Genomic DNA, 23,028 nt, shown 5'->3' on the forward strand with positions numbered 1-23,028 from the left:
CATAATGTAGACATCTTTTTAAAGGATATTTGCTTTTTATAAAAGGAATTTGTTAATGTAAAAAAAAAAACTTTAACTGGTGAAATACAGAGAAGACATGTTAATGTGAGGCAGTCACTTTTCTGAGAAGTTGATAGCACTTAATCAATGCTATTCTTCCCTAAGATTTTAAACTTCATGTATCAAAGTGTTTAGCTGTAAGTAACAGAAAACTGAAGTTCAGGGATGTAAGCAAATGTGCCTCCCCACATAACAAATTCAGAGGCAGGTGATCCAGGACTACTGTAGGCAGTCTGGGCTAAACATCTCTGCCTTTCTGCTTTACCATCTTCAGCTGTCGGCTTTCACCCCCATTTTTGTTGTTTCATGGCTGTTATATGACTGCTGTAACTCCAGACATCATGTCTACATTCAGAGCAGGAAGGAAGACCAGTTGCATCTTTACCTTTAATCAGGAAGAACAAAAATAGCCAAGGGATTACTGCTTACATTCCCATTGGCCTGAATCCTCATATGGTACTTTTAGTTGCAAGGAAGATTGAGGAAGCAGGTATCCTGCCTGTGGCTGGGCATATGGATGTCCCAGTCAAAGTCATAGTTCTGTTAACAGGGATAAAGGGCAGAAATGGATATTTAGTAGGAAATTTTTAGTAGGTGTTCATAATTCTTACCCCAAGTTGAATAATTCACCTATTATTTTCTACACTTTCTCACAAACCAGAGGCTAAGAGAAAACCAGAAGAATATAATAAGCTAAGGTGGTTTGGTTACATTGGGTACCATGCCAACAGTAGCAAAGTTTGTGATTAGCACTGATGTAAGCTCTTTATACATGCCCTGAAATCACTTGAAGAAAAAGTAATGCATGTGGGGGTTGGAATGCAGAGGCATCAGTGGAGGGGAGGGGACATGTAGTTTTGCTGATAGATATGCTGAGAGAGAGTGGATGTTAGTGGAGAAAAGAAGAAATCACATCTGTTGAGAATGTGCTAGCCATAAAAGCCTTTATGTTCATTATTCATTTCAGCCTTACAACTGTGTCAGTTAGGTGTTACATTTTTCCCATTTTACAGAAAAGCTGAGTCCCTGGGAAGTTAAATAACTTACCCAAGGCCTGTTCACCCAGGAAGTGGTCAGGCTAGAAATTGCACTCAGGACTGTCTGACCCCACAGCATCTGCTCTGTCTGCTGCACCACAGTATCCATCATCCTTTAATACATACTTTCTACTTTTTTGCCAAATAGATGACCTCTTACAGACAATTCAGAGTACATCTGGATTAGCTGTTATTCTTTTTATTAAAACTATGTTTCATCCACCTGAAAAGATTCCTGATTTGGTAAGTACATCTCTTTTTAAGAATTATACTTCATTGATAATTAGACACATGTTTTAAAAATGTTGTTAAAGAAGTGAATTTAAGAAAAAATTTTATTGGCACAGTCAGAACCTTTCTGATGGCCTTTTTCTCTTACTATAAGAGACAGCTTCAAAAATATAGATAAAGCAGAGAGAAGACAATAATACTTACCTATAAATCCATCTCACAAAGGTAATCATTATCAATATTTTTTGTTGTGTATCTTTGTTTATTTCTAGTGTTGTTCAGTTCCATCTCTCAGTATCATAAAAGATATTTGTAGTATTAAAAATTGTACAGAGATTAACGTGTAGATATATACAGTAATAACTTTTGATAAGTATGTTGTCTTTATTAAAAATAACTCAAATATTGTACTTTAGACAGGAATCATGCTGGAATCAATTGTTCAGTAAATTTGACTCTATGGGAAGTGTAAATTAATAATTTGAGCCACAATTCTTTTGTTTAGTACTAGCAGTTTTTTTTTCTTACTGTATTATCTAGGGAGTTATTTTAGTTCTCTACTAAGAGCAAAATGACTTTATGCCAAATAGATATGTACAAGATCACACAAAGTAATTATCATTGGATAAAATTAAATTTTTTTATTTCTCAAATCACCTCTAACAAAACATTAGTTAATAAGCTCATCCACCTGCAGGTGGCGATGTGTTGTGCTCTACCAGAACATTCAAACCAGCAAAACGGTTCATGTGCTTAGATTTAATTTTTTTTGTTTTGATGTAGTAATAATTTTAACACTTGTGGCTTTTTCAGCTTTAGATTCAGTTATTTTTCCAAGGATGTTTCAGGGAAAAGAGAATTTTGGATTTGTATTTTGAAGTATCTCTAGAAATTTTCAGAGGCCTTATCTGTAATCAGCTTCATTGTATTTTTCCAGATTAGTAGTTTGCTTCTCGGTTCAGTGGACTGTGCCAGCGTCCCCGCGTGGCTTTTGAACTGCTGTGGGGACCTTTGCTGTCCTGATGTCTCCCAGTCAGCTCTCTTATTCCTGTGTCAGGGGACGCTCACCATGTTGGACTGGCAGGATGGGAGGATGGGCCCCAGTCGGGAGGCTCTGCTCTTGGATACTGTGCATGTTTTGTTCACCTTGAGTTCACAGTGAGTTTTGATGCTGCTGTCTCATATTTTGTTTTGCTTGTCAGACATTTAAAAGATGGCAGCGAAGCCAGCTTACTTAGAAATTCAATGGAAAGTGGTCAGGATAATCCTAAATTAAAGGGGAGATATGTGTAGGGAATGAAGTAAATGTGAAAGTAGAACAAGAGAAGGTGGGATAATGGGAGAGAGAAATTATTGGTGCAGGTTAACCTATAGTGACCATTTTCAAAATTAATTTAACATTCAGTCTCTAATGCAAGCATTTTCAAAAAGCCTATGAAAATTTCTATACATATAATACTTTAGTGCTTATGAATAACTTCAGGTAGGTAATTTGATGTGATCCTCACCTGTCTGATAGATAGGATAGGAAATCTAATCTGTTGAATGGGTAGAGTGAAGCTTAGGAAAGTAAATGCTTACCTAACAGTATATTTCGGACAAGCACCCAAGCCAGAGCTGTAACAAGGTCTTCTAACTCCATTGGATTGTATTTTGTGGGTTTTTTGGTGTAAATTGTGCATATTTCAAAGTAATTTAAAACTACTTTTTAAAAACAGCTTTATTGAGATATAATTCATATACCATATAATTCATCCATTTATGATGTACAATTCCTTTTTTTGTATGTATATATTTTTATTGATGTGTAGTCAGTTTACAGTGTGTCAATTTCTGGTGTACAACACAATTCTTCAGTCATATATGAACATACATGTATTTGCTTTTATATTCTTTTTCAAAAAACTTCTTTATTGTTTATTTTATAACAGCTTTATTGAGACATACTTTATATTTCCATACAATTCACCTATTTAAAGTATGTAATTGAATTTTTTTTAGTATGTTTGTACGGTTGGGCAACTGTCACCATAGTTAACTTTAGAATATTTTCATTACCCCCTAAAAAACCCCATTCTCTCTAATATTCTCCTGCCCTAGCCCCTCAGTATATTTTAAAACACCTGGGAAACCATCATCACAATTAAAATAATGAACATTTCCATCACCCCCCCAAAGTTTCCTTGTATTCTTTTTTGGGTTAATTTTTATGAAATGGAAAGATTCATATACAAATTTGAGATCTGTTTTGGCTTTGTTTGTTGTATTTTCTTGTGTTGTTATAAATTTAATAATGATTCGATTTCTGATCATTCTTTATATTTTATATGTTTAAAGTCTACATGATTATAAAATGAAATTACTTTTACTGGTCAGTTTATAATAACATGGCTCATTTTTCTTCAGGATCAAGGAGTCAACTCTGGAAATGTTTCTGTCTAGAATTTTGGTGTGTTGGACTAATTCTGCCATACATGTCCTTGAATCAAGTTCCCCAAGCCTAAAGGACAGTCTGAATGGGAATTCAAGCATAGTTAGGAGACTTTTGGAATATGTCTATACCCACTGGGAACATCCATTGGATGCTTTGAGACACCAGACCAAAATCATATTCAGAAATATTCTCCAAATGCACCAGCTCACTATAGAAGAGCCAGAAAAGTCAGATTTGGCCGCTGATCATTTCATTTTGGAACTGACTGAGAGTCTTCTGCGATTGGAGTGGCATAGTAAAGGAAAGTACACATGCCTTGGTTGTTTAGTAGAGTACATAGGAATTGAACATATTTTGGCATTAGCTAAAACTGTTCCATCGCAAATCTTAGAGGTGATGGGGGATCAGTCATTGGTGCCTTATGCAAGTGACCTCTTGGAAACTATGTTTAAAAACCATAAGAGTTGTTTGAAATCCCAGGCTGTCGACAACACTTGGATTGATAAGTGGCATGAGACTTGGGTTTCTCCTCTACTTTTTATACTGTGTGAAGGAAATCTGGATCAAAAATCTTATGTGATTGATTATTACTTGCCAAAATTATTGAATTGCAACCCTGACAGCTTAAGCTACATGGTAAAGATTCTTCAGACTTCTGCTGATGCTAAAACTGGTAAGAAGATGAATTTTTATTGTTGTAATTTCTAGTTAGGATGCTTAAATATAGGTACCTAGGCAGATGTTGACCATACTTAAATTTAAATATTACCACTTCCATAAATAGTGAGGGAGGATATTAATTATAGAGATTTTGGATTGAAACAAATGTTTCTGTACCTAGCCAAACAGAGATTTTTGGCTGAAGGCGTTTCTATAAGCTAAAGATTAATTCCAATTATCATTATGAGGTTCCCTTTATTACTAGGTTTTAATTCATTTTACCAAGTTTTTATTTGTTATTTAATTGTCAAACTGGAGCGAAAGTTTGTGTGTTTTAAATAATTTGCTTATTCAAGTGATTGAAACAGTAATTAAAAATTGTTTTAGGCAAGGTTAAAGACAGGCAAATTGGCAGTAGCAAGTATTTGTCTCTGGGAAAGAGATAAAAAAATTTAGAAGCATCACCTCAAGAAACAGCTGTCTCTGGTCATTTAGAATAGGTGTAAACATTCCATTGAAACTCGGTAACCCTGAATGAATCACTGCATTAAAGCATAATTTAGTAATTAACATATAAAATAATGATCCAGACTCATCATGTAAATCTTAAAATTACTACATTCTGCTTAACAAAGCAGGAATATGATACTTTACATCACATTTTAAGAATATTTCCAACTAAAATTTAAGTTAAAAACTTTCAATCCTTCAGAGAATAACCATGAGATAGCTGGAAAATTTGATTCTTGTATACAAAAATGAGCCATTGTTTATCGTTTTTAACAACAGTCGTTCTTGCTTTTTTGAGAAGCCATCTGAAGTTGAGGGTTCATGAATCTGTTCTGAAGTAAGGCAGTCTTTCTTTTTAAATCAAGGTGTCTGTGAGTCAGAGCTCCGTGTCCCCTTAGTAAGGGCTGGTATCTGGCCTCTGAAGGCATCAAGTTCTTTGTGATCCTCCTTTTATCTTCTTTACTAAGAAGAAACAGTGATTTCAAAATATACAGAGAGGTTCTGTGTTTATTTTTAGAGAAATAATGGTCTTTAGTCACTAAAGTGTTTTGTTTTTCCTATTTTCAGCTGTAAGTCATTTTAGTTATTTTTATTGTTTTAAATATTTCTCCACCTGATTTTTTTCCTGATTGACTTCCTGATTTATTTTCTCACTGTCAATAAAAATATCAGCCAAAGATTATGATTTTTTTTAAGTTAACAATAAGTGGATTGTACTTACTGAAATTACTGACATATGAACTATTAAATCCTTAGAAATAATGATTTTATAATAGGAGTACTATTTCATGTTAGAATTTAGCCTAAAATACATGATTTTTATTTCTTGAAATAAAATGTTAACTGCAAACATGAAAATGTGGTAGTTGTTAAATAGCACAGTGGTGGCCTTCGTTATTGTGCTTTTGAGACAGGAGTGATCTTTTTCATCCTTAGGGTCTTATGATAGCAGAGGGGCTCTGGGAGCTCTGATGGCATGTCTGCGAACAGCTAGAGCTCATGGGCATCTTCAGTCTGCAACTGATGCCTGGAGGGACCTTGTGTCCAGTGAAAGAATAAAGCAAGGCTTAATTCATCAGCACTGCCAAGTAAGTAAACAAAATAATGGGGAATGCATACATGCAGTAGATCCCTGATTCATTTATTCATTTAGCAGTGTGATATGGAGGCCCCTATGTTATGCCCAGCACTGTTTTAGGGGCTCCATAAGAATGCATAGAAAGTGAAAAGTGTAGACATGACACTCAGGCTACTTAAAATTTAGATGAGGGAGTAAGAAAACCTCCATAAAACAACTGGAAACTCTGAAAAGACAATAAAAATACGAGTGTACCTTTATGTGTAAGAACTTGGGAGGCTCAGAAGAAGAGATTGATCTGAGTGTAGGTGGTGGTTGATTAGGAAAGTGATAAATATGATCAAAGGGGAGGAAGCTCTGGCACCTGCTTAGCACGGAAGGATGCAAATAAACAAGGGCTGAAGGGAGATTGAGGACCTTGTTTGGTAGGAGTGGAGTATTTTGTCCATTTTGTGGACATTTCCAATGCTTGACTAAAGACTACAGATTTTATCCAGTTGTTAAGTGGAGACCAGAGACACTCTGCTTCAGCCAGGAAGTGGCGTGAATGGAAACAGATGAGTTGCCAGATGGGAGCAAAAAGAAACCAGGAGGCCAGTTAGATGTGCATGATGGTAATTGAAGGGTGAGATGATGGGGTCCTGGTGCAAAGTGGTCACTGAGGAAAAAGAAAAGAGTGAAGTTGAGCATACTGTGGAATAAGAATCTTAGGATTTTTGACTTCTGTAAATACCCAATTTATACATTTATGTAGAATAATTTTGTTGGAAATAACCAAAGGACCTTTGGGATTAGGGAAGCTTTCTGAGGTACATATGGGTAAACTGAGGTTTACTGGGTTTTTTCCCCCTTTGGTAGCCTGTGTAAGTAATTAAACATGTCAAGTGGTTTAAGTTTTGCTTATTTCATTGAAAAGGCACCATTCTATTGCTTGCTGTATTTTAGGTACGGATCGATACATTGGGCTTGCTTTGTGAAAGTAATCGAAGCACAGAAATTGTTTCCACAGAAGAAATGCAGTGGATTCAGTTCTTTATCACATACAACCTTAACAGTCAGTCTCCAGGAGTGCGGCAGCAGATTTGTTCTCTTCTTAAAAAGGTAAAATTTCTCATCATAAAGTGTAGGAAAGCGGTGAACTTAGCTCTGGGAATCATTTTTTAAAACGAGGCCAGGTTTTGGCAGAGTGTGGGGAGTAATGGTCATGGGATTGGACGCCCACGGCTCTTTGTGGCCCTTCTGTGAACTGTTTGTACTATGATTCCATAAAGTGTACATTTGGGATTAAAATCTAAAGTGAAAATTCCTTTCATTTTGGTGTAATAAATCACCTTAAGCTCTTTTTTTTTTTTTTTTGAAAGAAAAAAACCCTAGCGCCGGAGTTTTCAGGGTGTAAGGTAATTTAAGAAAACTTTGATAAGAGGAGGAAGAATGCCCTTATATTTTTATAAATGCCCCAAGAAACAGTCATTTTTGAATAATTCAACCTAATTAATCCCACCACATGTTTCTGGGGTGAAGAGTTGGTAGAGTATAGAAGTGAGTGTATCACCTTTAGGTTCATGCTGACCCAGGGGAAATGGGAGAATGGTGGTTTAATGACTGTGTCTTCTGGTTTGCAGTAATATTTTGGTTTTTTGATTTCAAAAATGTAAATGTTAATTTTCTGTCAAAAAGACGCATTACTGTGTAAATATTAAGAGTTTAAAAACCAGTGTTCCCCTTGCCTGAAGTTTTAGTCTAAAGAATTTAGAAAGTTCTTCCTTTGCCTTTCAAGCTGATGTTTAAAGTTAATGTGGCTCACATATGCTTCATTTTTCTTTTTCTCAAAGTTGTTTTGTAGGATACAGGAAAGTTCGCAGGTACTTTATAAACTGGAGCAAAGTAAATCCAAACATGAACCAGAGAATGAGTTAACCAGACAGCACCCTTCTGTTTCTTTAGAGCAATATAAGGTAGGTGGTATATTTCTAGACACACAGATTTTTAACCTAAGAGAATTATGAATAAACATTAAAGGGGAATAAATGGAAGTCTCTTGGTGAGTAGTGTTTCTGTGCTTTTTCCCTTCAAGCTGGGTTTTACATACTCCTTCTGGTGCTTTGACACTTCTGTTGTGGTAACTTGAGTTGTGGAACCAGGGCTGAACTTGAAGTTTCATACAGAATAACATTAATGGGCTATCCTCAATATTTTACAGTTTATCTGGGCCAGATGAATGTAGTACTTTAACAAAAAGGTAATTGCCTGAATGCTTCTGGTGAAGGAAATCAATATTCATACAGCTTTAACACAAGTCAGGGCAGAAGGATCATGTTTTTGCCAAAAAAAAAAGTTTTTCTGATTTGGAGTACAGCTAGAATTGTATTCCTTGGTTTTTCTTTTTTTACTTAAAAAATTTGGTGTAATTGACATATTATATTAGTTTCAGGTGTACAGCACAGTGATTTGATATTTGTATGTATTGGGACCTGATTACCATACATTCTAGTCAATATCTGTCACTAAAGTTACAAAAAGTTTTTTCTTCACAGCTTTTCAATATACAATACAATGTTATTAACTATAGTCACTATACTGTGCATTATATCCCATGACCTCTTTATTTTATAAATGGAAACTTCTACTTCTTGACTCTATTCACCCGTTTTGCCAACCACCAGCTTCCCCAACCCCTCAGTAACCACCAGTCTGTTCTCTGTATTAATGAGCTTGTTTTTGTTTTTTTAATTTTTTTTTTTCATTCTGCATAGAAGTGAGATCATACGGTATTTGTCCTACTCTGTCTGACTTATTTATTTACCTGTTTATCCATCCATGGACACTTAGATTGTTTCTGTATCTTGGCTATTGTAAGTAATACTGCAGTGAATATGGGGGTTCACATAGCTTTTAAAATTAATGTTTTCATTTTCTTCCATACTTCTTGTTGACTCTACAGAGATAGGATTCATTAAAGTTATGAACTCATGGTCAAAGGTGCCAATCTGAATTGTCAAGCAAAGTGAACAAGTAGTATTTTTTAAAAAATCTTTTCTCTCTTAATTAGAAAAACCAAGTCCACTCTTTAGAGTGATACTTTGACGAAAACCTGTTGTGAGGTAGCTCAATTATACTTACTGTAAATTTTTTTTTTTTTAGAATTTCATGTCATCCATTTGCAGCAGTCTTTTTGAAGCATTATTTCCTGGCTCTTCCTACCCAACTAGATTTTCAGCTTTAACCATTTTAGGCTCAGTAGCTGATGTTTTTCCTGTACCAGAAGGTAAGTTTTCAGTAATGTTTGGGGAAAGTATTTGTTTTCTTGCCAAACATACTTTTTCAACATTTTGTTTTCCTTGAGTTTCAGGTTTGTTGTCTTTTGTTTAGATTCTTATGGGAGGTGTTAGTCTCACTATATAATTCTTACGTAGACATAATTCAGTTTGTCAGTAAGGGACATAAGGGAGAGGAACTTCTTAGTGATCATTATTTGCCAACCCAAAACTACAGTTTCATGGATTATGCTTACTATGAGAAGAGCTGTTGCCCTCACCCCCTAATTCGTGTGTTGCTGTTTTAGGATGCCCAGTCTGTTCTTTATGTTTAAAAAATTAAAACACTAATAGTTTCCCTTATGTATAACATTCCTTAGTGACTCTTTGTGGTTAAAATGTGGTTTCCCTTGTGTGCTATCTGTTTCATAAGTCTCAACCTGGTTTCGGAAAGACAATATAAGGATGTCATTTCCAGGCATTCTGGTTTGATCACACCAAGAGATTAGAGATTAGAGTGATATGGCTGTAAGCCGGGGTACTCTGTGGGGTACTCAAGAGGATGAATATTTAACTTCCCTCTTTTGAATTGTATTATTTTCCTTTTTGACAAGAAATGATTTTTCTGCTTGTATATGAGTGTATATATGTTTTAGTGTGGATTTTTTTGTTTGTGCTCAGTCTTCCTTGACTGTGGACAGACAGAAAAATGTCCTGCTCTTTTAGAGGGAATGGCCAGAAGGCAAGGGAGCTTTACACTATAGTTGGGTTTTTTTTTCAAATTTAAATTTTTAGACAAAGTATAATTTTTTGGCGGGGAGACAGTTATTTGCGGTTAATACAGGTTTGCTTCACTTGAAGAAAACCATTTTTTTCAAGTTTTTGTTTTGAAAAAGTTGAAACTAACAATGAATTTTCAAGAATAGTTCAGACATATACCCTTTACCTAGATTTGTAAGTTGTTATTATTTTGCCATATTTGCTTTGCCTCACTATCTCATTAATTTTCTAACCATAATACAATGATCAAATTCAGGAATTCATGTTGCTACAATGCTGTTATCTAATATATAGTCCACATTCAAATTATTCCAGTTTAACTAACAAATGGCTTTTTAATAGCAAAAAAAACTTTTCCCCACAATCCAGGAACCAGTCCAAGATCACACATTGCATTTTGTTGTTGTGCCTCTTGAATCTTTTTCTATCTGGAAAGTTTCATATTTCATGACATTAACATTTTGAAAGAACGTATCTCAGTTTGGGTTTGTCTTATTATTTTCTCATGATTTGGTTCAGGTTATGCATTTTTGGCAGGAGTACTATTGCACAGGTGATGTAGTGTACTTTCTCAGGGCATGCTATCAGGAGATACATGATATTGGTCTGTCCTGTTATTCATGATGATAAATTTGATCACCTGATTAAGGTAAATGTAATAGGCTGAAAAATGACCTCTGAAAGATACCCACACCAAATCTTAGAACCTGTGAATATGAACCTTACTTAGAAAAGAGATCTTTGAAGATATGGCTAAGTTAAAGGTCTTAAAATAGGATTATCTTGGATTATATGGATAGGCCTAAATGCAAGTGTTGTTATGAGAGAGAGACAGAGGGAAATGTGACAAATAGAAAAGGAGAAGTCATTGTGAAGCTGGAGGTAGAGATTAGAGTGATATGGCTGTAAGCCAGGGAATGCCAGCCACCAGAAGCTGAAAGAGATGAGGAATGAATTCTCTCTTAGAGCCTCGAGAGTGAGCATCGCCTTACAGACACCTTGATTTCAGACTTCTGGCTTCCACAACTGTGAGAAAATAGATTTCTGTAGTTTTACGCCACCAAATTCAAGGCAATTTGTTACAGCATCCACACACAGAAAATGAATTCACCCAGGTGGTAATGCAAATAGAGTAAAGCCGTACTGTACCCATTAACTGTAAAGGAGGCTGAAGAAGCATGACTGTGGAATACAGGATGGGTAATGAAAATTCATTCTTCATCTTTATCTCAAGGATATTAATGTGGGTTTTTATATTATTTTATAGAAGGACTGTGATTTGGGATTAGTATAATGGTTTTTGCCTTTCTTCAAGTATGTCCTAGTTCAAGAAGAATAACCCACATGCATCTTTCTCACTTGGAATAAGATGTCACAGTATTCATGATGAAAAATGGGCTTCCACAATTAGACTAAAATGGTTTGTTCATCAAATATTTATTTAGTGTCAAGGATATGCAGTGTGCAAGACAGAATGCTTCCCGTTTTTAGCTTAGATTTTAGTGAAGGGAGACAGACAGTAAATTAACAAGGAATGTGTAGAATTTCAGATGGGGATATACTAGTAGAATGCAAAAATATTTCAGGAAGAATAGGGCAGGGGAATTCAGGGTACCTGGGAGGTTGGGAGTTCTAGCTGTTTCATACAGCAGTGTCAGAGAAGGCTTCCAATTTGAACAGAGCTCTTAAACAACCAATGGATCAAAGAAGAAATCACAAGGGAGATTAGAAAATACTCTGAGAGGAATGAAAACAAAAATACAATTTACCAAAACTTATGGGATGAAGTAAAAGCAGTGCTCATAGGGAGATTTATGACTGAATGCCTACATTAAAAAAGAATAAAGTTCTGAAATCAGTAACCTAACTTTATGCCTCGTGGAATTAGAAAAAGAACAAACTTAACCCAAAGCTGCAGAAGGGAGGAAATAATAAAGATTAAAACAGAGATAAAAGAAATAGAATAGAGAAACAATACAGAATCAATCAAACCAAAAGTTATTTTTTTTAAAAGATCAATGAAATTGAGAAAGTTTTTGCTATACTGACCAAGAATGAAAAAGAAAGAAGGCACAAATAACTAAAATCAGAAATAAAAGTAGATGTTTCTGCTGACCTTAAAGAAATAAAAAGGATTATAGGATAATACTGTGAACAATTATAATATATTTTCAATAAATTAACCTGGATGAGATGGACAAATTCTTAGAAACATACAGATTGCTGGCTCAAGGAGAAATGGAAAATTTGAACAGACTTATAACAAATAAAGAGATGGAATCAGTAATCAAAAGCCTCTCAAGCAAAGAAAAGTACAGGGATGGGGGTGGCTTTCCTTGTGCATTCTACCAAACATTTAAAGAATTAACGCAATCCTTCTCAAAATTCAAAAAAATTGAAGAGGAATGAACTCTTCCTAACTCATTCTACAAAGCCAGCATCACTCTGATACCAAAGCTAGACAGAAGTACCACAAGAGAAGAAAACTACAGCCAGTATCTTTTATGAATATAGATGCAGAAATTCTCAGCAAAATGCTAGCAAATCAAATCCAGCAGCATATTAAAAATATTATAAACTTTAACTAAGTAAGTGGAATTTATCCCAGGAATACAGGGGTGTTTCAACATAAGAAAAAATAGTGACTGTAATGCACCACATTAGAATGAAGGGGGGTAAAATGTTAAATCTCAATCCATGCAGAAAAAGCATTTACAAAATTCAATACCCTTTTATGATACATGAATATTTAGCAAACTAGGAATAGAAGGGAGCTTCCTCAATATGATAAAAAAGGACATTCATGAAAAGCCCACAGCCAACACCATATTCAGTGGTGAAAGACTGAAATCCCTCCCTTATGATGGGGTACAAGACACAGATAATCATTTTCACTGCTGCTATTCACCATTGTACCAGAAATTTTAGCCAGCGCCATTAGGTAAGAAAAAGAAATAAGACGCATCCAAATTGGAAAAGAAGAAGCAGATTTGAGGAGAGGGGTGAATGAAGTGACAAAAACTTCATTTGCTTGTCCTGGGAATTTCTCTGGGTGGCGCTAACTTGTAAGTTAAGATTAAATAAGAAACTCACATGCTGATTAATATCGAATACCATTTCTCAAATTAAGCCTAGGAATGTTTTCAGGTATTACCAGGAGTTGGTTGATTTGTTGAATGTTAAATGTTCTTTACATTTTGCTGTGAAACTGATTGTTCCCTTTGGTTTACTCTTAATCTTAAAGAGTTAAATGGATTCAGTGACTGCCATCATTCTTTAGTGATAGTTTTTCTGTTCATGTCTTGGTTGGCTGAAATTCATCTTTCTCTGAGAAGAGTTTTTGGGGAAACGTAATTCTTAATTTCTTACACATTCAAAAATATTGCTGTTATACTTCATACTGGAATAGGATTTTGATAGACATTTTCTCATCACCCCTTTTTTCCCTGCGGATTTTGTAAGCATTGCTCCACTATCACCTAGCACTACATGTTGCTATGGTGAAGAGTGAAGCCAGACTAATTTTTTTCCACTTTGTAGATGAATTGAACTTTTTGTCTGAATGGCCAAAAGATTCCTTCTATATCATTGACACCCATTGAATGCTATTAGAATGTGTATTGTATTGATTGTTCTGTGTCAGTTCACCTAAGACATAGTAGGACTTTGAACTGTAGGTCAAGAAGGCTTATGAAGATTTTTAAAAAAGATATAATTCTAAATTTACTTGTTTATATTTGTTTGTTTAAAAAATAACTTAGGTATCTTCTCTATAATATATAATCTTTTGAAAGAGGATGAAGTAGTTTTAACAGATTTTTTAAAAATGTTTATTTCCTATTTGGAGAACTTTAATACTTATTTTATCATTTTAGTAAATAAATTAATGGGAACATTTTTATGCTATTGTGGGTAAATCATGAAGTGTGAATTCTTATATGAATTTTCTATAAATCTGGCAATTTCAAAATGTTGATTTCCATTTCCTTCTCTTCACTTTACTTTTTTTTTTCCATTCATTTAAAATTTTTTTTGTTATTTTGTTTTTAGGTCATGTCCAAACAGTGTATCAGCTAAGTCATGATATTGATGTTGGTCGTTTCCAAACACTAATGGAATGTTTAACTGGCACTTTTGAAGAAGTGAAAATTTTAGCATTTGATCTTCTAATGAAGTTACCAAAAACAGTTGTACAATTTCAGGTATCTGGACTTCTCTCATGCAAGTGTAAATGTGGCGTATGCACGAACACTTTCTGTCTCAGTAGCAGAGCAATCTGTGGATTGTCCAGGCTTCTGTACTTCTGCCTTCTTACATCTTCTGACTGTTTTGGTTATCATTAATACCTTTCCTGTTGCAGGTGGTGATATAGAGAAGGTGGGATAAGTAATTGGGAAGAAGGCAGTATTGTAAGAGTTTTGCTTTTTGTTTTGTTTTGATAAAAAGGGAGGTGTAGGAGGCAGTAGGTTTTATTGTTTACAAGATTATTGGTAGATTTCAGTCAACTGTGGTCTCCCCAGTTTCCTTGGTCATGTTAATACTCGATCAAAACACTTCACTTACTGTAACTTGATTTTTTTGAGATGATCTCCCTGTTTAGTAGAGTGGGAAGCTGAGTGTAAAGGAGGTAGAGAACATGTTTCTGACGTACCAACAAGCAATAGCTAAACTGAGACTGAAACTCAGAGTACTTGAGGTTAACAACAGTTCTCTCCCTGGGTGTTCTACCCTATCCCCAGCCTCTGTGCTCTTCCTGACACCTTGCACTTTCCCCCTTGGGGTAAATATCAAAGATGGGCTCAGGAGTGAAGGCACAGCATGGGGATGGGTCTGCAGGGGACCCCGTTGCCTAAGCCCTCGGCTCTACCCTTGAGGCTTATTGTGGAGCAGTGAGGTCACCAGCAGCTCTGGGGTCACTGGCTCTAGAGTTTAGCTGTGGCTCTCTGTTGGAGCTGTATGGAGGCCATGTGAACCTGCAGGGGTGGCAACTGAGCCCTGGTCTGGGCTCCAGCTATTAGGCTCTGTGTAGGGCATGGCAGCTTGTAGATGCAGTGGGATTCTGTGGGAGCACATGTCAGAGAGCCCAAGCTGTCTGTTTCCACTGCTTCTAGACAGCATTGCAAGATCTCAGAGCATCTCTTGACTTGGGTCTAAACTGAGAGTTGCTCTCTAGTGTCTACCTATCCCAGTGGTCTTTCAGGTGCCCTAGTGAGCAGATGCTTACTTTTGTACCATATAAGAGTTTTTAGATTTTTTTTTTTTTGAAGAGGTACTGGGGATTGAACTTGGGACCTTGTGCATGCTGAGCATGCACTCTACCACTTGAGCTATATCCTCCCCTATAAGAGTTTTTAAAGAAGATGCTTTCTCTTTCTCTATCTCCCCTTCCAGCAACCCTTACCTCTTACCATTCATCACACTGTAGCCTCATATCATAACTATGCCTCATTTCTAGCAAGTATTTTGAGAGTGTCTGGAGTGCGGAAAGGTATATTATGGCCCTATATGAAAGAAAGACCTGGTCCTTACATGAGCTGTGACGGGCCCTTAGCAGGCCTCTGTATCTCTAATTTGATAAACATGTGCTTGGTTTATGGACACAAACTGTAGAATTCAGGAAACTTAGTAGCACGTATGGCTTGCTATAGGATTTTGGTGGTTATGTATGTAATCTGGCTTGTGTATTAGTAAAGTGGTCCTAGGAATAGACATTCAGGATTTTAAAATATTAATTATATATTTTCAGAGTCTTTCTTTGGGTATACCCTATGTAATATAAGAATTAATTTTTTAATATAGTTAACTTGAAAACATTTTTTGGCTGGCAGCCTAATCTCTTTAAGAACCTGTATATTCATATTTTTGGTGGCGTATCTTTCCAATATATGACTTTACTCCTCACCTAGTCTGTTGCCCTTCTTTGTGGAGCGACATATCCAGGGTTTTTATGTTCTAGTTGACCTGAGATGAAGAAACAAAGATGCTGGTTTAGATTCCAGAGGCTATTTTGTTTCTTACAAATTGGTTGGTTAAGCAATTTAGAGACTTAACTGTCAATTACCAAAAATGGATTCTATGCTTAGTTGGTTCATTTGTTTGTTTGTTTATTTAAAATCTCATAAAAGTTTATTATAAAAATACAATTGACAAGGAAATTTGATTGTTTCTAATATTTACTTATTGAGCTTTTGGCCACTGCCTTTCAGTTTTTTAGGTCACAGAAAATTAAATGTATCAAATGGTAAAGAAATTGAGTAGAAATAAAGTGATTTTTTAATCTATTATTTGATATTGGAAGACATTATTAAATGTTAATGTACCTATGATCAAATTCAATTTAAGTTTATAATGATTTTTACCTTATATTAGGCAGTTAGGGAATAATCCTAGTAGAATCAACATTATTGAGCCACAAAACTGTGAGTTCCAGTGTGGGGAACGTGCCGCTTGTCAAGCATAGAGTTGGGACTAGGATCCATGTGTCCTGTCCTCAGTCTGGTGCCTTTCAATGCATATTACAGTGAACTGTCCTCTGTTCTATCTTTTGTTCAGGCTATGTGAGTGGATGTTTAAATGCAACATGGGTGTGGGAGCTCTGATGCAGAATTTCTGAGGTTGATCTTATCACTTTATTTTTCACACATACGCATGGAGCTTTGCCAGAAACAGCCTGGCGAATTTGTGTTTTTATATGTATTTGTATTTTTCTCCATTGAACTAGCTGTATGGGCAGGGGGTGGGGAGAAGGGCAGGAACACAGTGCCCAGTAAAACAAACTTCGATATACAAAAGCAGTCTGGTCTATACAAAAATAACGAAGATGACCTGGCTTTGGTCATAGCAGAATTTGTACAGGAAAAAGTATACTTTTGCTGAGGAAAGAGGTAATGTAAAAAAAAAAAAAGTTATCAGTATTGAATTTCCTAACTGAAATTGCTTTCAAGACCCTCATCCCTAGGACTGATCAATAAAAATCATCAATAATTACAATGAAAACTCCAACAGTTAATGTTCATACTGAGTTACAGTTTTGTGGCAAGCTCTGTTTTTAAATATGTTTTATTTCAAATTAATGTTTCAATGACAGTAACTGAGTCTGTGCTTTATTCTAGGATTCAGAGAAACTGCAAGGCTTATTCCAGGCTGCACTGGAGCTCAGCACCAGCACCAAACCATATGACTGTGTAACAGCTTCCTACCTGCTGAACTTCTTAATCTGGCAGAATGCTCTGCCGTCATCTCTGTCTCCCCACTTAAAAACTCACTGGGTTGCGTGTGGAGATGGAGATAAGTCTGCTGCTGTGGTGGAAAATAACACATTAATGGGTTTGTTTTGAGCTTTTGCTTTTGCTCTTATTTATCAAAACCAATATCTTGCTCTCTCACTATTCATATGGTTAGAATATTTAATGGTTAAACATTTACTTTGTGGTTTTTCATTTAAGAGTTTACCAGCATAAAAGTATGCCATGAATTGCTCCTTTGCCACTAAATAGTTTACTCAGCTGTATTATTTCTAAACAGGATTCACATTAAATAAGTAGATATGCAAATGTACATTAATAGAGCTTTTATTTAAATAAGACTTCTTTCTCTACCAAAAATGTACTTTTTTTTTTTCCCTGCAGAAATTTTACTATGACTATAGCCAGATCTAGGGTCTGAGTTGGTTTAGATCTAATGATTTTAAACAGATATTTGTTGGGGATTCATGTACTTAATTTTATGCTAGTAAATCTTCATTTTGGAATTGTGCTAGAAATGAGGACGGGTAGGGATTTTTGATTAAACAAAGGAGAGGTCATATATAGAAAGAGAGTTAGGCTCTCCAGGATGGTGGGAAAAGCCATAAAAAAGAGAACTAAAATGGGAGAAAACTAGGAGGCCATGGATAGTTCTAGTGAAAATGTGGTCATAGAGCTCGCGATGGAGAGATGACGTTGCCATGGGAAATGACACGTGCCCACCTTAGGTAATAGTTTCTTAGATATGACACTCAAAGCACAAGCAACAAAGAAAAAATAGATAAAATGGACTTATCAAAATTTGAAACTTTTGTGTGTCAAGGACACCATCAAGAAAGTGAAAAGACAACATGCGAAATGGGAAAAAGATTTGCAAATCCTTTATCTGTTAAGGGACTGGGATCTAAAGTATATAAAAAACCTTTACAACTCACTAGTAAAGGGTCAAATTAATAAAAAATAACCAAATTAAAACATGGACAAAGAATCTGAATAGACATTTCTCCAAAAAAGATAAATATGAACAATAGCAGATGAAAAGATGCTCAACATCATTAGCTGTTAGGGAAATGCAAGTCAAAATCACAATGAGGAAGCACTTCATCCTCAATAGGATGGCTATAATGAAAAAAACAGATGATAACAAGTGTTGATGAGCATGTGGAGAATGTGGATCCCTCCTATACACTGTTGATGGGAATGTAAAATGGTCCGGCCCCTTTGGAAAACAATCTGGTGGTTTCTTGGAAGGTTACACATAGAATTACCGTATGACTGTGCAGTTCCACTCTTGGCCATTTTCTTAGTCAGCTCAGGCTGCTATAACACGATACCATAGAGTGGGTGGCTTAAACAATAGGCTTTTATTTTTCAATTCTGGAAGCTGGGAAGATCAAGATTAAGGTGCTGACGGATTTGGTTCCTGATGAGAACTCTCCTCCTAGTTTGTAGACAACAGCCTTCTGGCTCTGTGCTCACACAGAGGAGAGAGCAAGTTCTGGTCTCTGTTAAGGACAGTAATCCCATCATGGGGGTCCCACCTCATGCCCTCAGCTTAACTTGATTACTTCCTAAAGATTCTACCTCTAAATACCATTGCATTGGAGGTTGGGGTTTCAACATGAATTTAGGGGGAGGGAAGGGGGACACAAACATTCTGTGCATAATGGGCATATACTTAAGAAAAATGAAAGCTATGTCCAAACAAAACTTGTGCATGAATATTCATAACAGCATAATTCATAATAACCAAGAAGTGGAAACACCTCACATGTCCCTCAGCTGATAAATGGATAAATAAAATGTGGTATATTCATACAATGGACTGTTACCCAGCCATTAAAAGAAATGAAACATTAATACATGCTACAGTATGGATGAACGTTGAAAACATTAGACTAAGGTAAAGAAGACACAGATTGTATGATTCCGTTTATATGGTTTGTTCGGAATAGAAAATAAGTACATGGTTGCCTAGGGCTGGGGAGGTTGAGAGGTGCATGGAGGGGAGTGCCTGGGAATGGGTGAGAGTTTTTTGAGGGGTGAAGATGAAAATGTTCTAAAATTCACTGTGGTGATAATTGCACATAGCTGTGAATATCCTAAAAATCATTGACTTCTATACTTTAAGTATATAAATTGTATGGTATATGAATTATATTTCAATAAAGCCATTATCTTTTTAAAAAACTTTCCAAATAGTACATGGGCCTGGGGTCTGATAACCCTGATGGAGGATGTCTAGAAGGAATGGTCCAGAGTGAATGCTGTCAATGGATCCAGGAAGTTAGGGGAAGACACAGTTCTCCCTTAACTGGAGATGGATAACAGGCTAGATAACCTTGAAACTTCCCTTTTTCCATTCAAAACCTCTAGTGTGAAGTACAATTGAGTTGGTGTTTTCATGGGAACTGTTCTGTTCCCAAATTTATATGTGTTTCTAAACTGGCAATATTTTGACGTTTTGTTTGCTTTTTCTAGTTATCAAATGCTTGTTGGAAAATCTTGAAGAAGAAATCTCTCAGGCTGAAAATTCTTTGCTTCAGGCAGCAGCATCATTTCCAATGTACGGGCGAGTCCACTGTATAACAGGAGCTTTGCAGAAGCTATCTCTAAAGTAAGTATCCACAGCGCCTCCTCAGTACGCACTTCTGAGCTTTAAACTTAGTGGAATGTGTTCTAGGAAAGCAACATATTGCCTTAAAGATAATTAATAATTAGATTTTAAAAAGTACATGTATACATATATTTTAAAGGCTTCAGTATTTCATAGATTGCACAGTTTTGAAACCCAAATTCTTTTGACTCCTTTTATCTATTAATTTCCATTTTAAAAATATAATTTTTTTGTTTTTAGTATAAATTACCCTAACATCCTTGTTGTAGCAGCCTGCAGCTGGTCAGTGAGTGGAGACCCGTGGTGGAGAAGCTCATTATGATGTCCTACAGACTTTCCGCCGTGGTGTCACCAGTGATTCAGAGTTCCTCCCCGGAAGGCCTCATCCCAATGGACACTGATGCAGGTCAGTAAGCGAAGAAAGACAGAACTATTATATTTTTTTCCCTACTCATTTCTTTGGCGAGCAACAGAGGCTAAACAGGGGAAAAAGACATTATTATGATGATTAATGAGATTCTGCCTTTTTAGCAATGTTTTTAACTATTGAAAAATAACCAAAATAAATAAATAACCAAGTGAAGAGCAACGTACTTCCTCCTCTGGGGTAAATTGGGTTTTATAATGTGGTAATTTCAGAGCACAACCTGCCAGATAATTGCTGAGACAAGGGGAGAGGACAATATGAGTTAGAGAGGTAACAGTTGATGCAGTTCAGTCAGAGCAGGCAACTTGTTAGAATAGAGGAATAGAGGAAGACCATTTGGCATGCAAAGACCATTTAATTTAAAAAAATGGAGGAGATACTCAAAATGCCCAAAACTGAACTCATGAACTTTCATCTGTCTTTTCCTTCCCAACCCCTGTGTCTTTGGAAATGGCCCTACCAGACATCTATTTATGCAAGTCAGGAGTCTAGGGCTACTTGACATCCCCTTTGCTCCTTACGTCTAGCTTGTCTCCACATTCTCTCAGTAGTACCCCTCAAATAGCTCTCAAATCTCTCTTCCTTTTATCTGCATTTTCTTACCTTACTCCAGACTCTTATCCTCTCTTGTTTGGACTACTCTAGTTTCTGCACATCTACTCTTATCTCCTTCCATTTCCTTTTTACTACATCCAGAGTAATCTTTTTTAATCATATAATTCATCATGTTACACACAATCTTGACTTAACCCTTGTGCTCTGCCCACCCTCCCTGCTCCCTTTTATTTAAAATACTTTAGTGATCTTAGACCAGGTTCTGTAATAGCTTCACCCCTGCAACCTTGCCAGTCTTGTCTCTTAGCACTCTCCCCGTCCAACAGATTTCTATTTCATGGAGTTGTTGCAGTTTAACAGGGATCTTGTCTATGTTTTCCACCTCTGTGCCTGGCAGAAGTTGGTACACAGTAAATAGTTGTTATAATGAATAAATCAATGAATGAACAATTTCTGAAAGTATAGGAACTAAATTCAGTGCCTAGGATGCCCTAGGTGGCATATGTATGTGGCAGCCCCCCCTTATCTGAGAGGAATTTGTTCCAAGACCACCAGTGGATGCCTGTGAGTGTGGATAGTACCAAACCCTGTACAAACTGTTTTTTCCTATACATACATACCTGTGATAAAGTTTAATTTATAAATTAGGTACAGTAAGAGATGAACAACCATGATCAATAATAAAATAGAACAATTATTACAAGATACTGTAATAAAAGTTCTGTGAATGTGGTCTCTCTCTGTTCTCTCAAAATATCTTGCTATATTGTGCTCACCCTACTTTTTGTGATGATGTGAAACGATGAAATGCCTGCATGAGAGGGTGAAGTTGAGGTGAGTGACATAGGCATTGTGACGCAGTGTTAGGCTGCTGTTGACCTCCTGGAGATAACGTCAGAAGGATTATCTGCATCAGGTGATCCTGAATCTTCAAGCTGATAGTTGGATGTTAGCTGCAGACTATGATGTTGGCGAGCCCGGGTGGGATGGAGAGGGGTAATGGGAGATTTCATCACGCTATTCAGAACAGCACACAGTTTAAAACTTATGGATTGTTTATTTCTAGAATTTTCCTTTTAGTAGTTCAGACCGTGGTTGGCTGAGGGTAACTAAAACTGTAGATAAGGGAGGGATTACTGTACCTGTACTGCAACTGGACTGGAAGGGAATGACTGTTAAAGGTGTATATATTAGCTTGAGTGTTCCTCTGAACACGTCGAAAATCATAAAGTAAATTTGCATTTGGTGTTGAAATAAAGTTGGTGAATGCATTTTGGAGCAGAAATGAGAGGATTATCTTAAAAAACAAACTGAATATATCATAAACACACAGTGCATCATACAGTATAATACTTTGTGCTGATAATTAAAGTAACCTAGAGTTGTGTAGTTGCATAGAAAATGTTACATTTTGTTCTTTACTAAAAATGAGTTAGAAGGTTGGTGATGATTCATGATACCGAGACACAGTTACTTATTTATTTTGGCTAATAATTTAAATGCAAAAATTTGTTGGTTTAGTTTTCCTACTTAAACAGTGCATGGGAATAAAGAACATCCAGTCATATAGCTAATATCTGGATCAGGCAAGTATCAGTATATTCTGATGGGAAATCTTGAGTGTTTGTCAGCAATTGTGGGTAGGGCCATCAGAGTATGCTAAAATTCTGTTCCTTATTAAAAATTTAAAATATCTGTTGGTCTCAGAAATTGCTTATGTCCCACTGACTTTTCCTTAATTTTGCCTTTTGTTTTTCCTCTGTCTCCATTTTTCTTGTATCTTTCCCATGTTATCTGCCATGCATTCTGAATTCTTTGAAAAAAGTCTCCCCTGAAAGCCACAGAAGTGAATGGGTGACTTAACCCTTGTGCTTTGCCCACCCTCCCTGCTCCCTTTTATTTAAAATACTTTAGTGATCTTAAAATTTTATTCTGATCATCCCTTTTTTTCTTAGTCTTTCTGTGATTTCCATTTGGGCTGGTGTTACTTTTTCACAGCTGTCAAAATCTGTTTTTGGCAAAATTTCACGGAAGCCACAAGTGAGCATAAGATGTTACTTGAATTATTATGATAGCAGTTTGGGTCTTTGTAATTCCCATAGTACCTAAAATGCAAGTGTATATAATAGGTATACTGTAAA

The 23,028-nt window shown here is 36.1% G+C and overlaps 1 protein-coding gene across 6 annotated transcripts in view; it reads left to right on the forward strand.

Annotated features, from left to right (window-relative positions):
- Positions 1-23,028, forward strand: part of THADA (THADA armadillo repeat containing) — a 286,630-nt gene that overhangs the window by 13,527 nt on the left and 250,075 nt on the right. For 5 of the 6 annotated variants that reach the window (XM_010997148.3, XM_064494536.1, XM_064494535.1 and 2 more), the window contains exons 9-19: positions 1,246-1,340; positions 2,266-2,486; positions 3,735-4,435; positions 5,869-6,020; positions 6,956-7,111; positions 7,843-7,965; positions 9,152-9,275; positions 14,095-14,246; positions 17,157-17,370; positions 19,770-19,905; positions 20,175-20,311. In XM_010997148.3, coding sequence (XP_010995450.2) covers positions 1,246-1,340; positions 2,266-2,486; positions 3,735-4,435; positions 5,869-6,020; positions 6,956-7,111; positions 7,843-7,965; positions 9,152-9,275; positions 14,095-14,246; positions 17,157-17,370; positions 19,770-19,905; positions 20,175-20,311 — 2,211 coding nt within the window. The remainder of the gene's footprint in view (positions 1-1,245; positions 1,341-2,265; positions 2,487-3,734; positions 4,436-5,868; positions 6,021-6,955; positions 7,112-7,842; positions 7,966-9,151; positions 9,276-14,094; positions 14,247-17,156; positions 17,371-19,769; positions 19,906-20,174; positions 20,312-23,028) is intronic. The other variant, XM_031466926.2, reaches the window with a different exon arrangement.

This window comes from Camelus dromedarius, chromosome 15, assembly GCF_036321535.1.
Source record: "Camelus dromedarius isolate mCamDro1 chromosome 15, mCamDro1.pat, whole genome shotgun sequence".
NCBI classification, from domain to species: Eukaryota; Metazoa; Chordata; class Mammalia; order Artiodactyla; family Camelidae; genus Camelus; species Camelus dromedarius.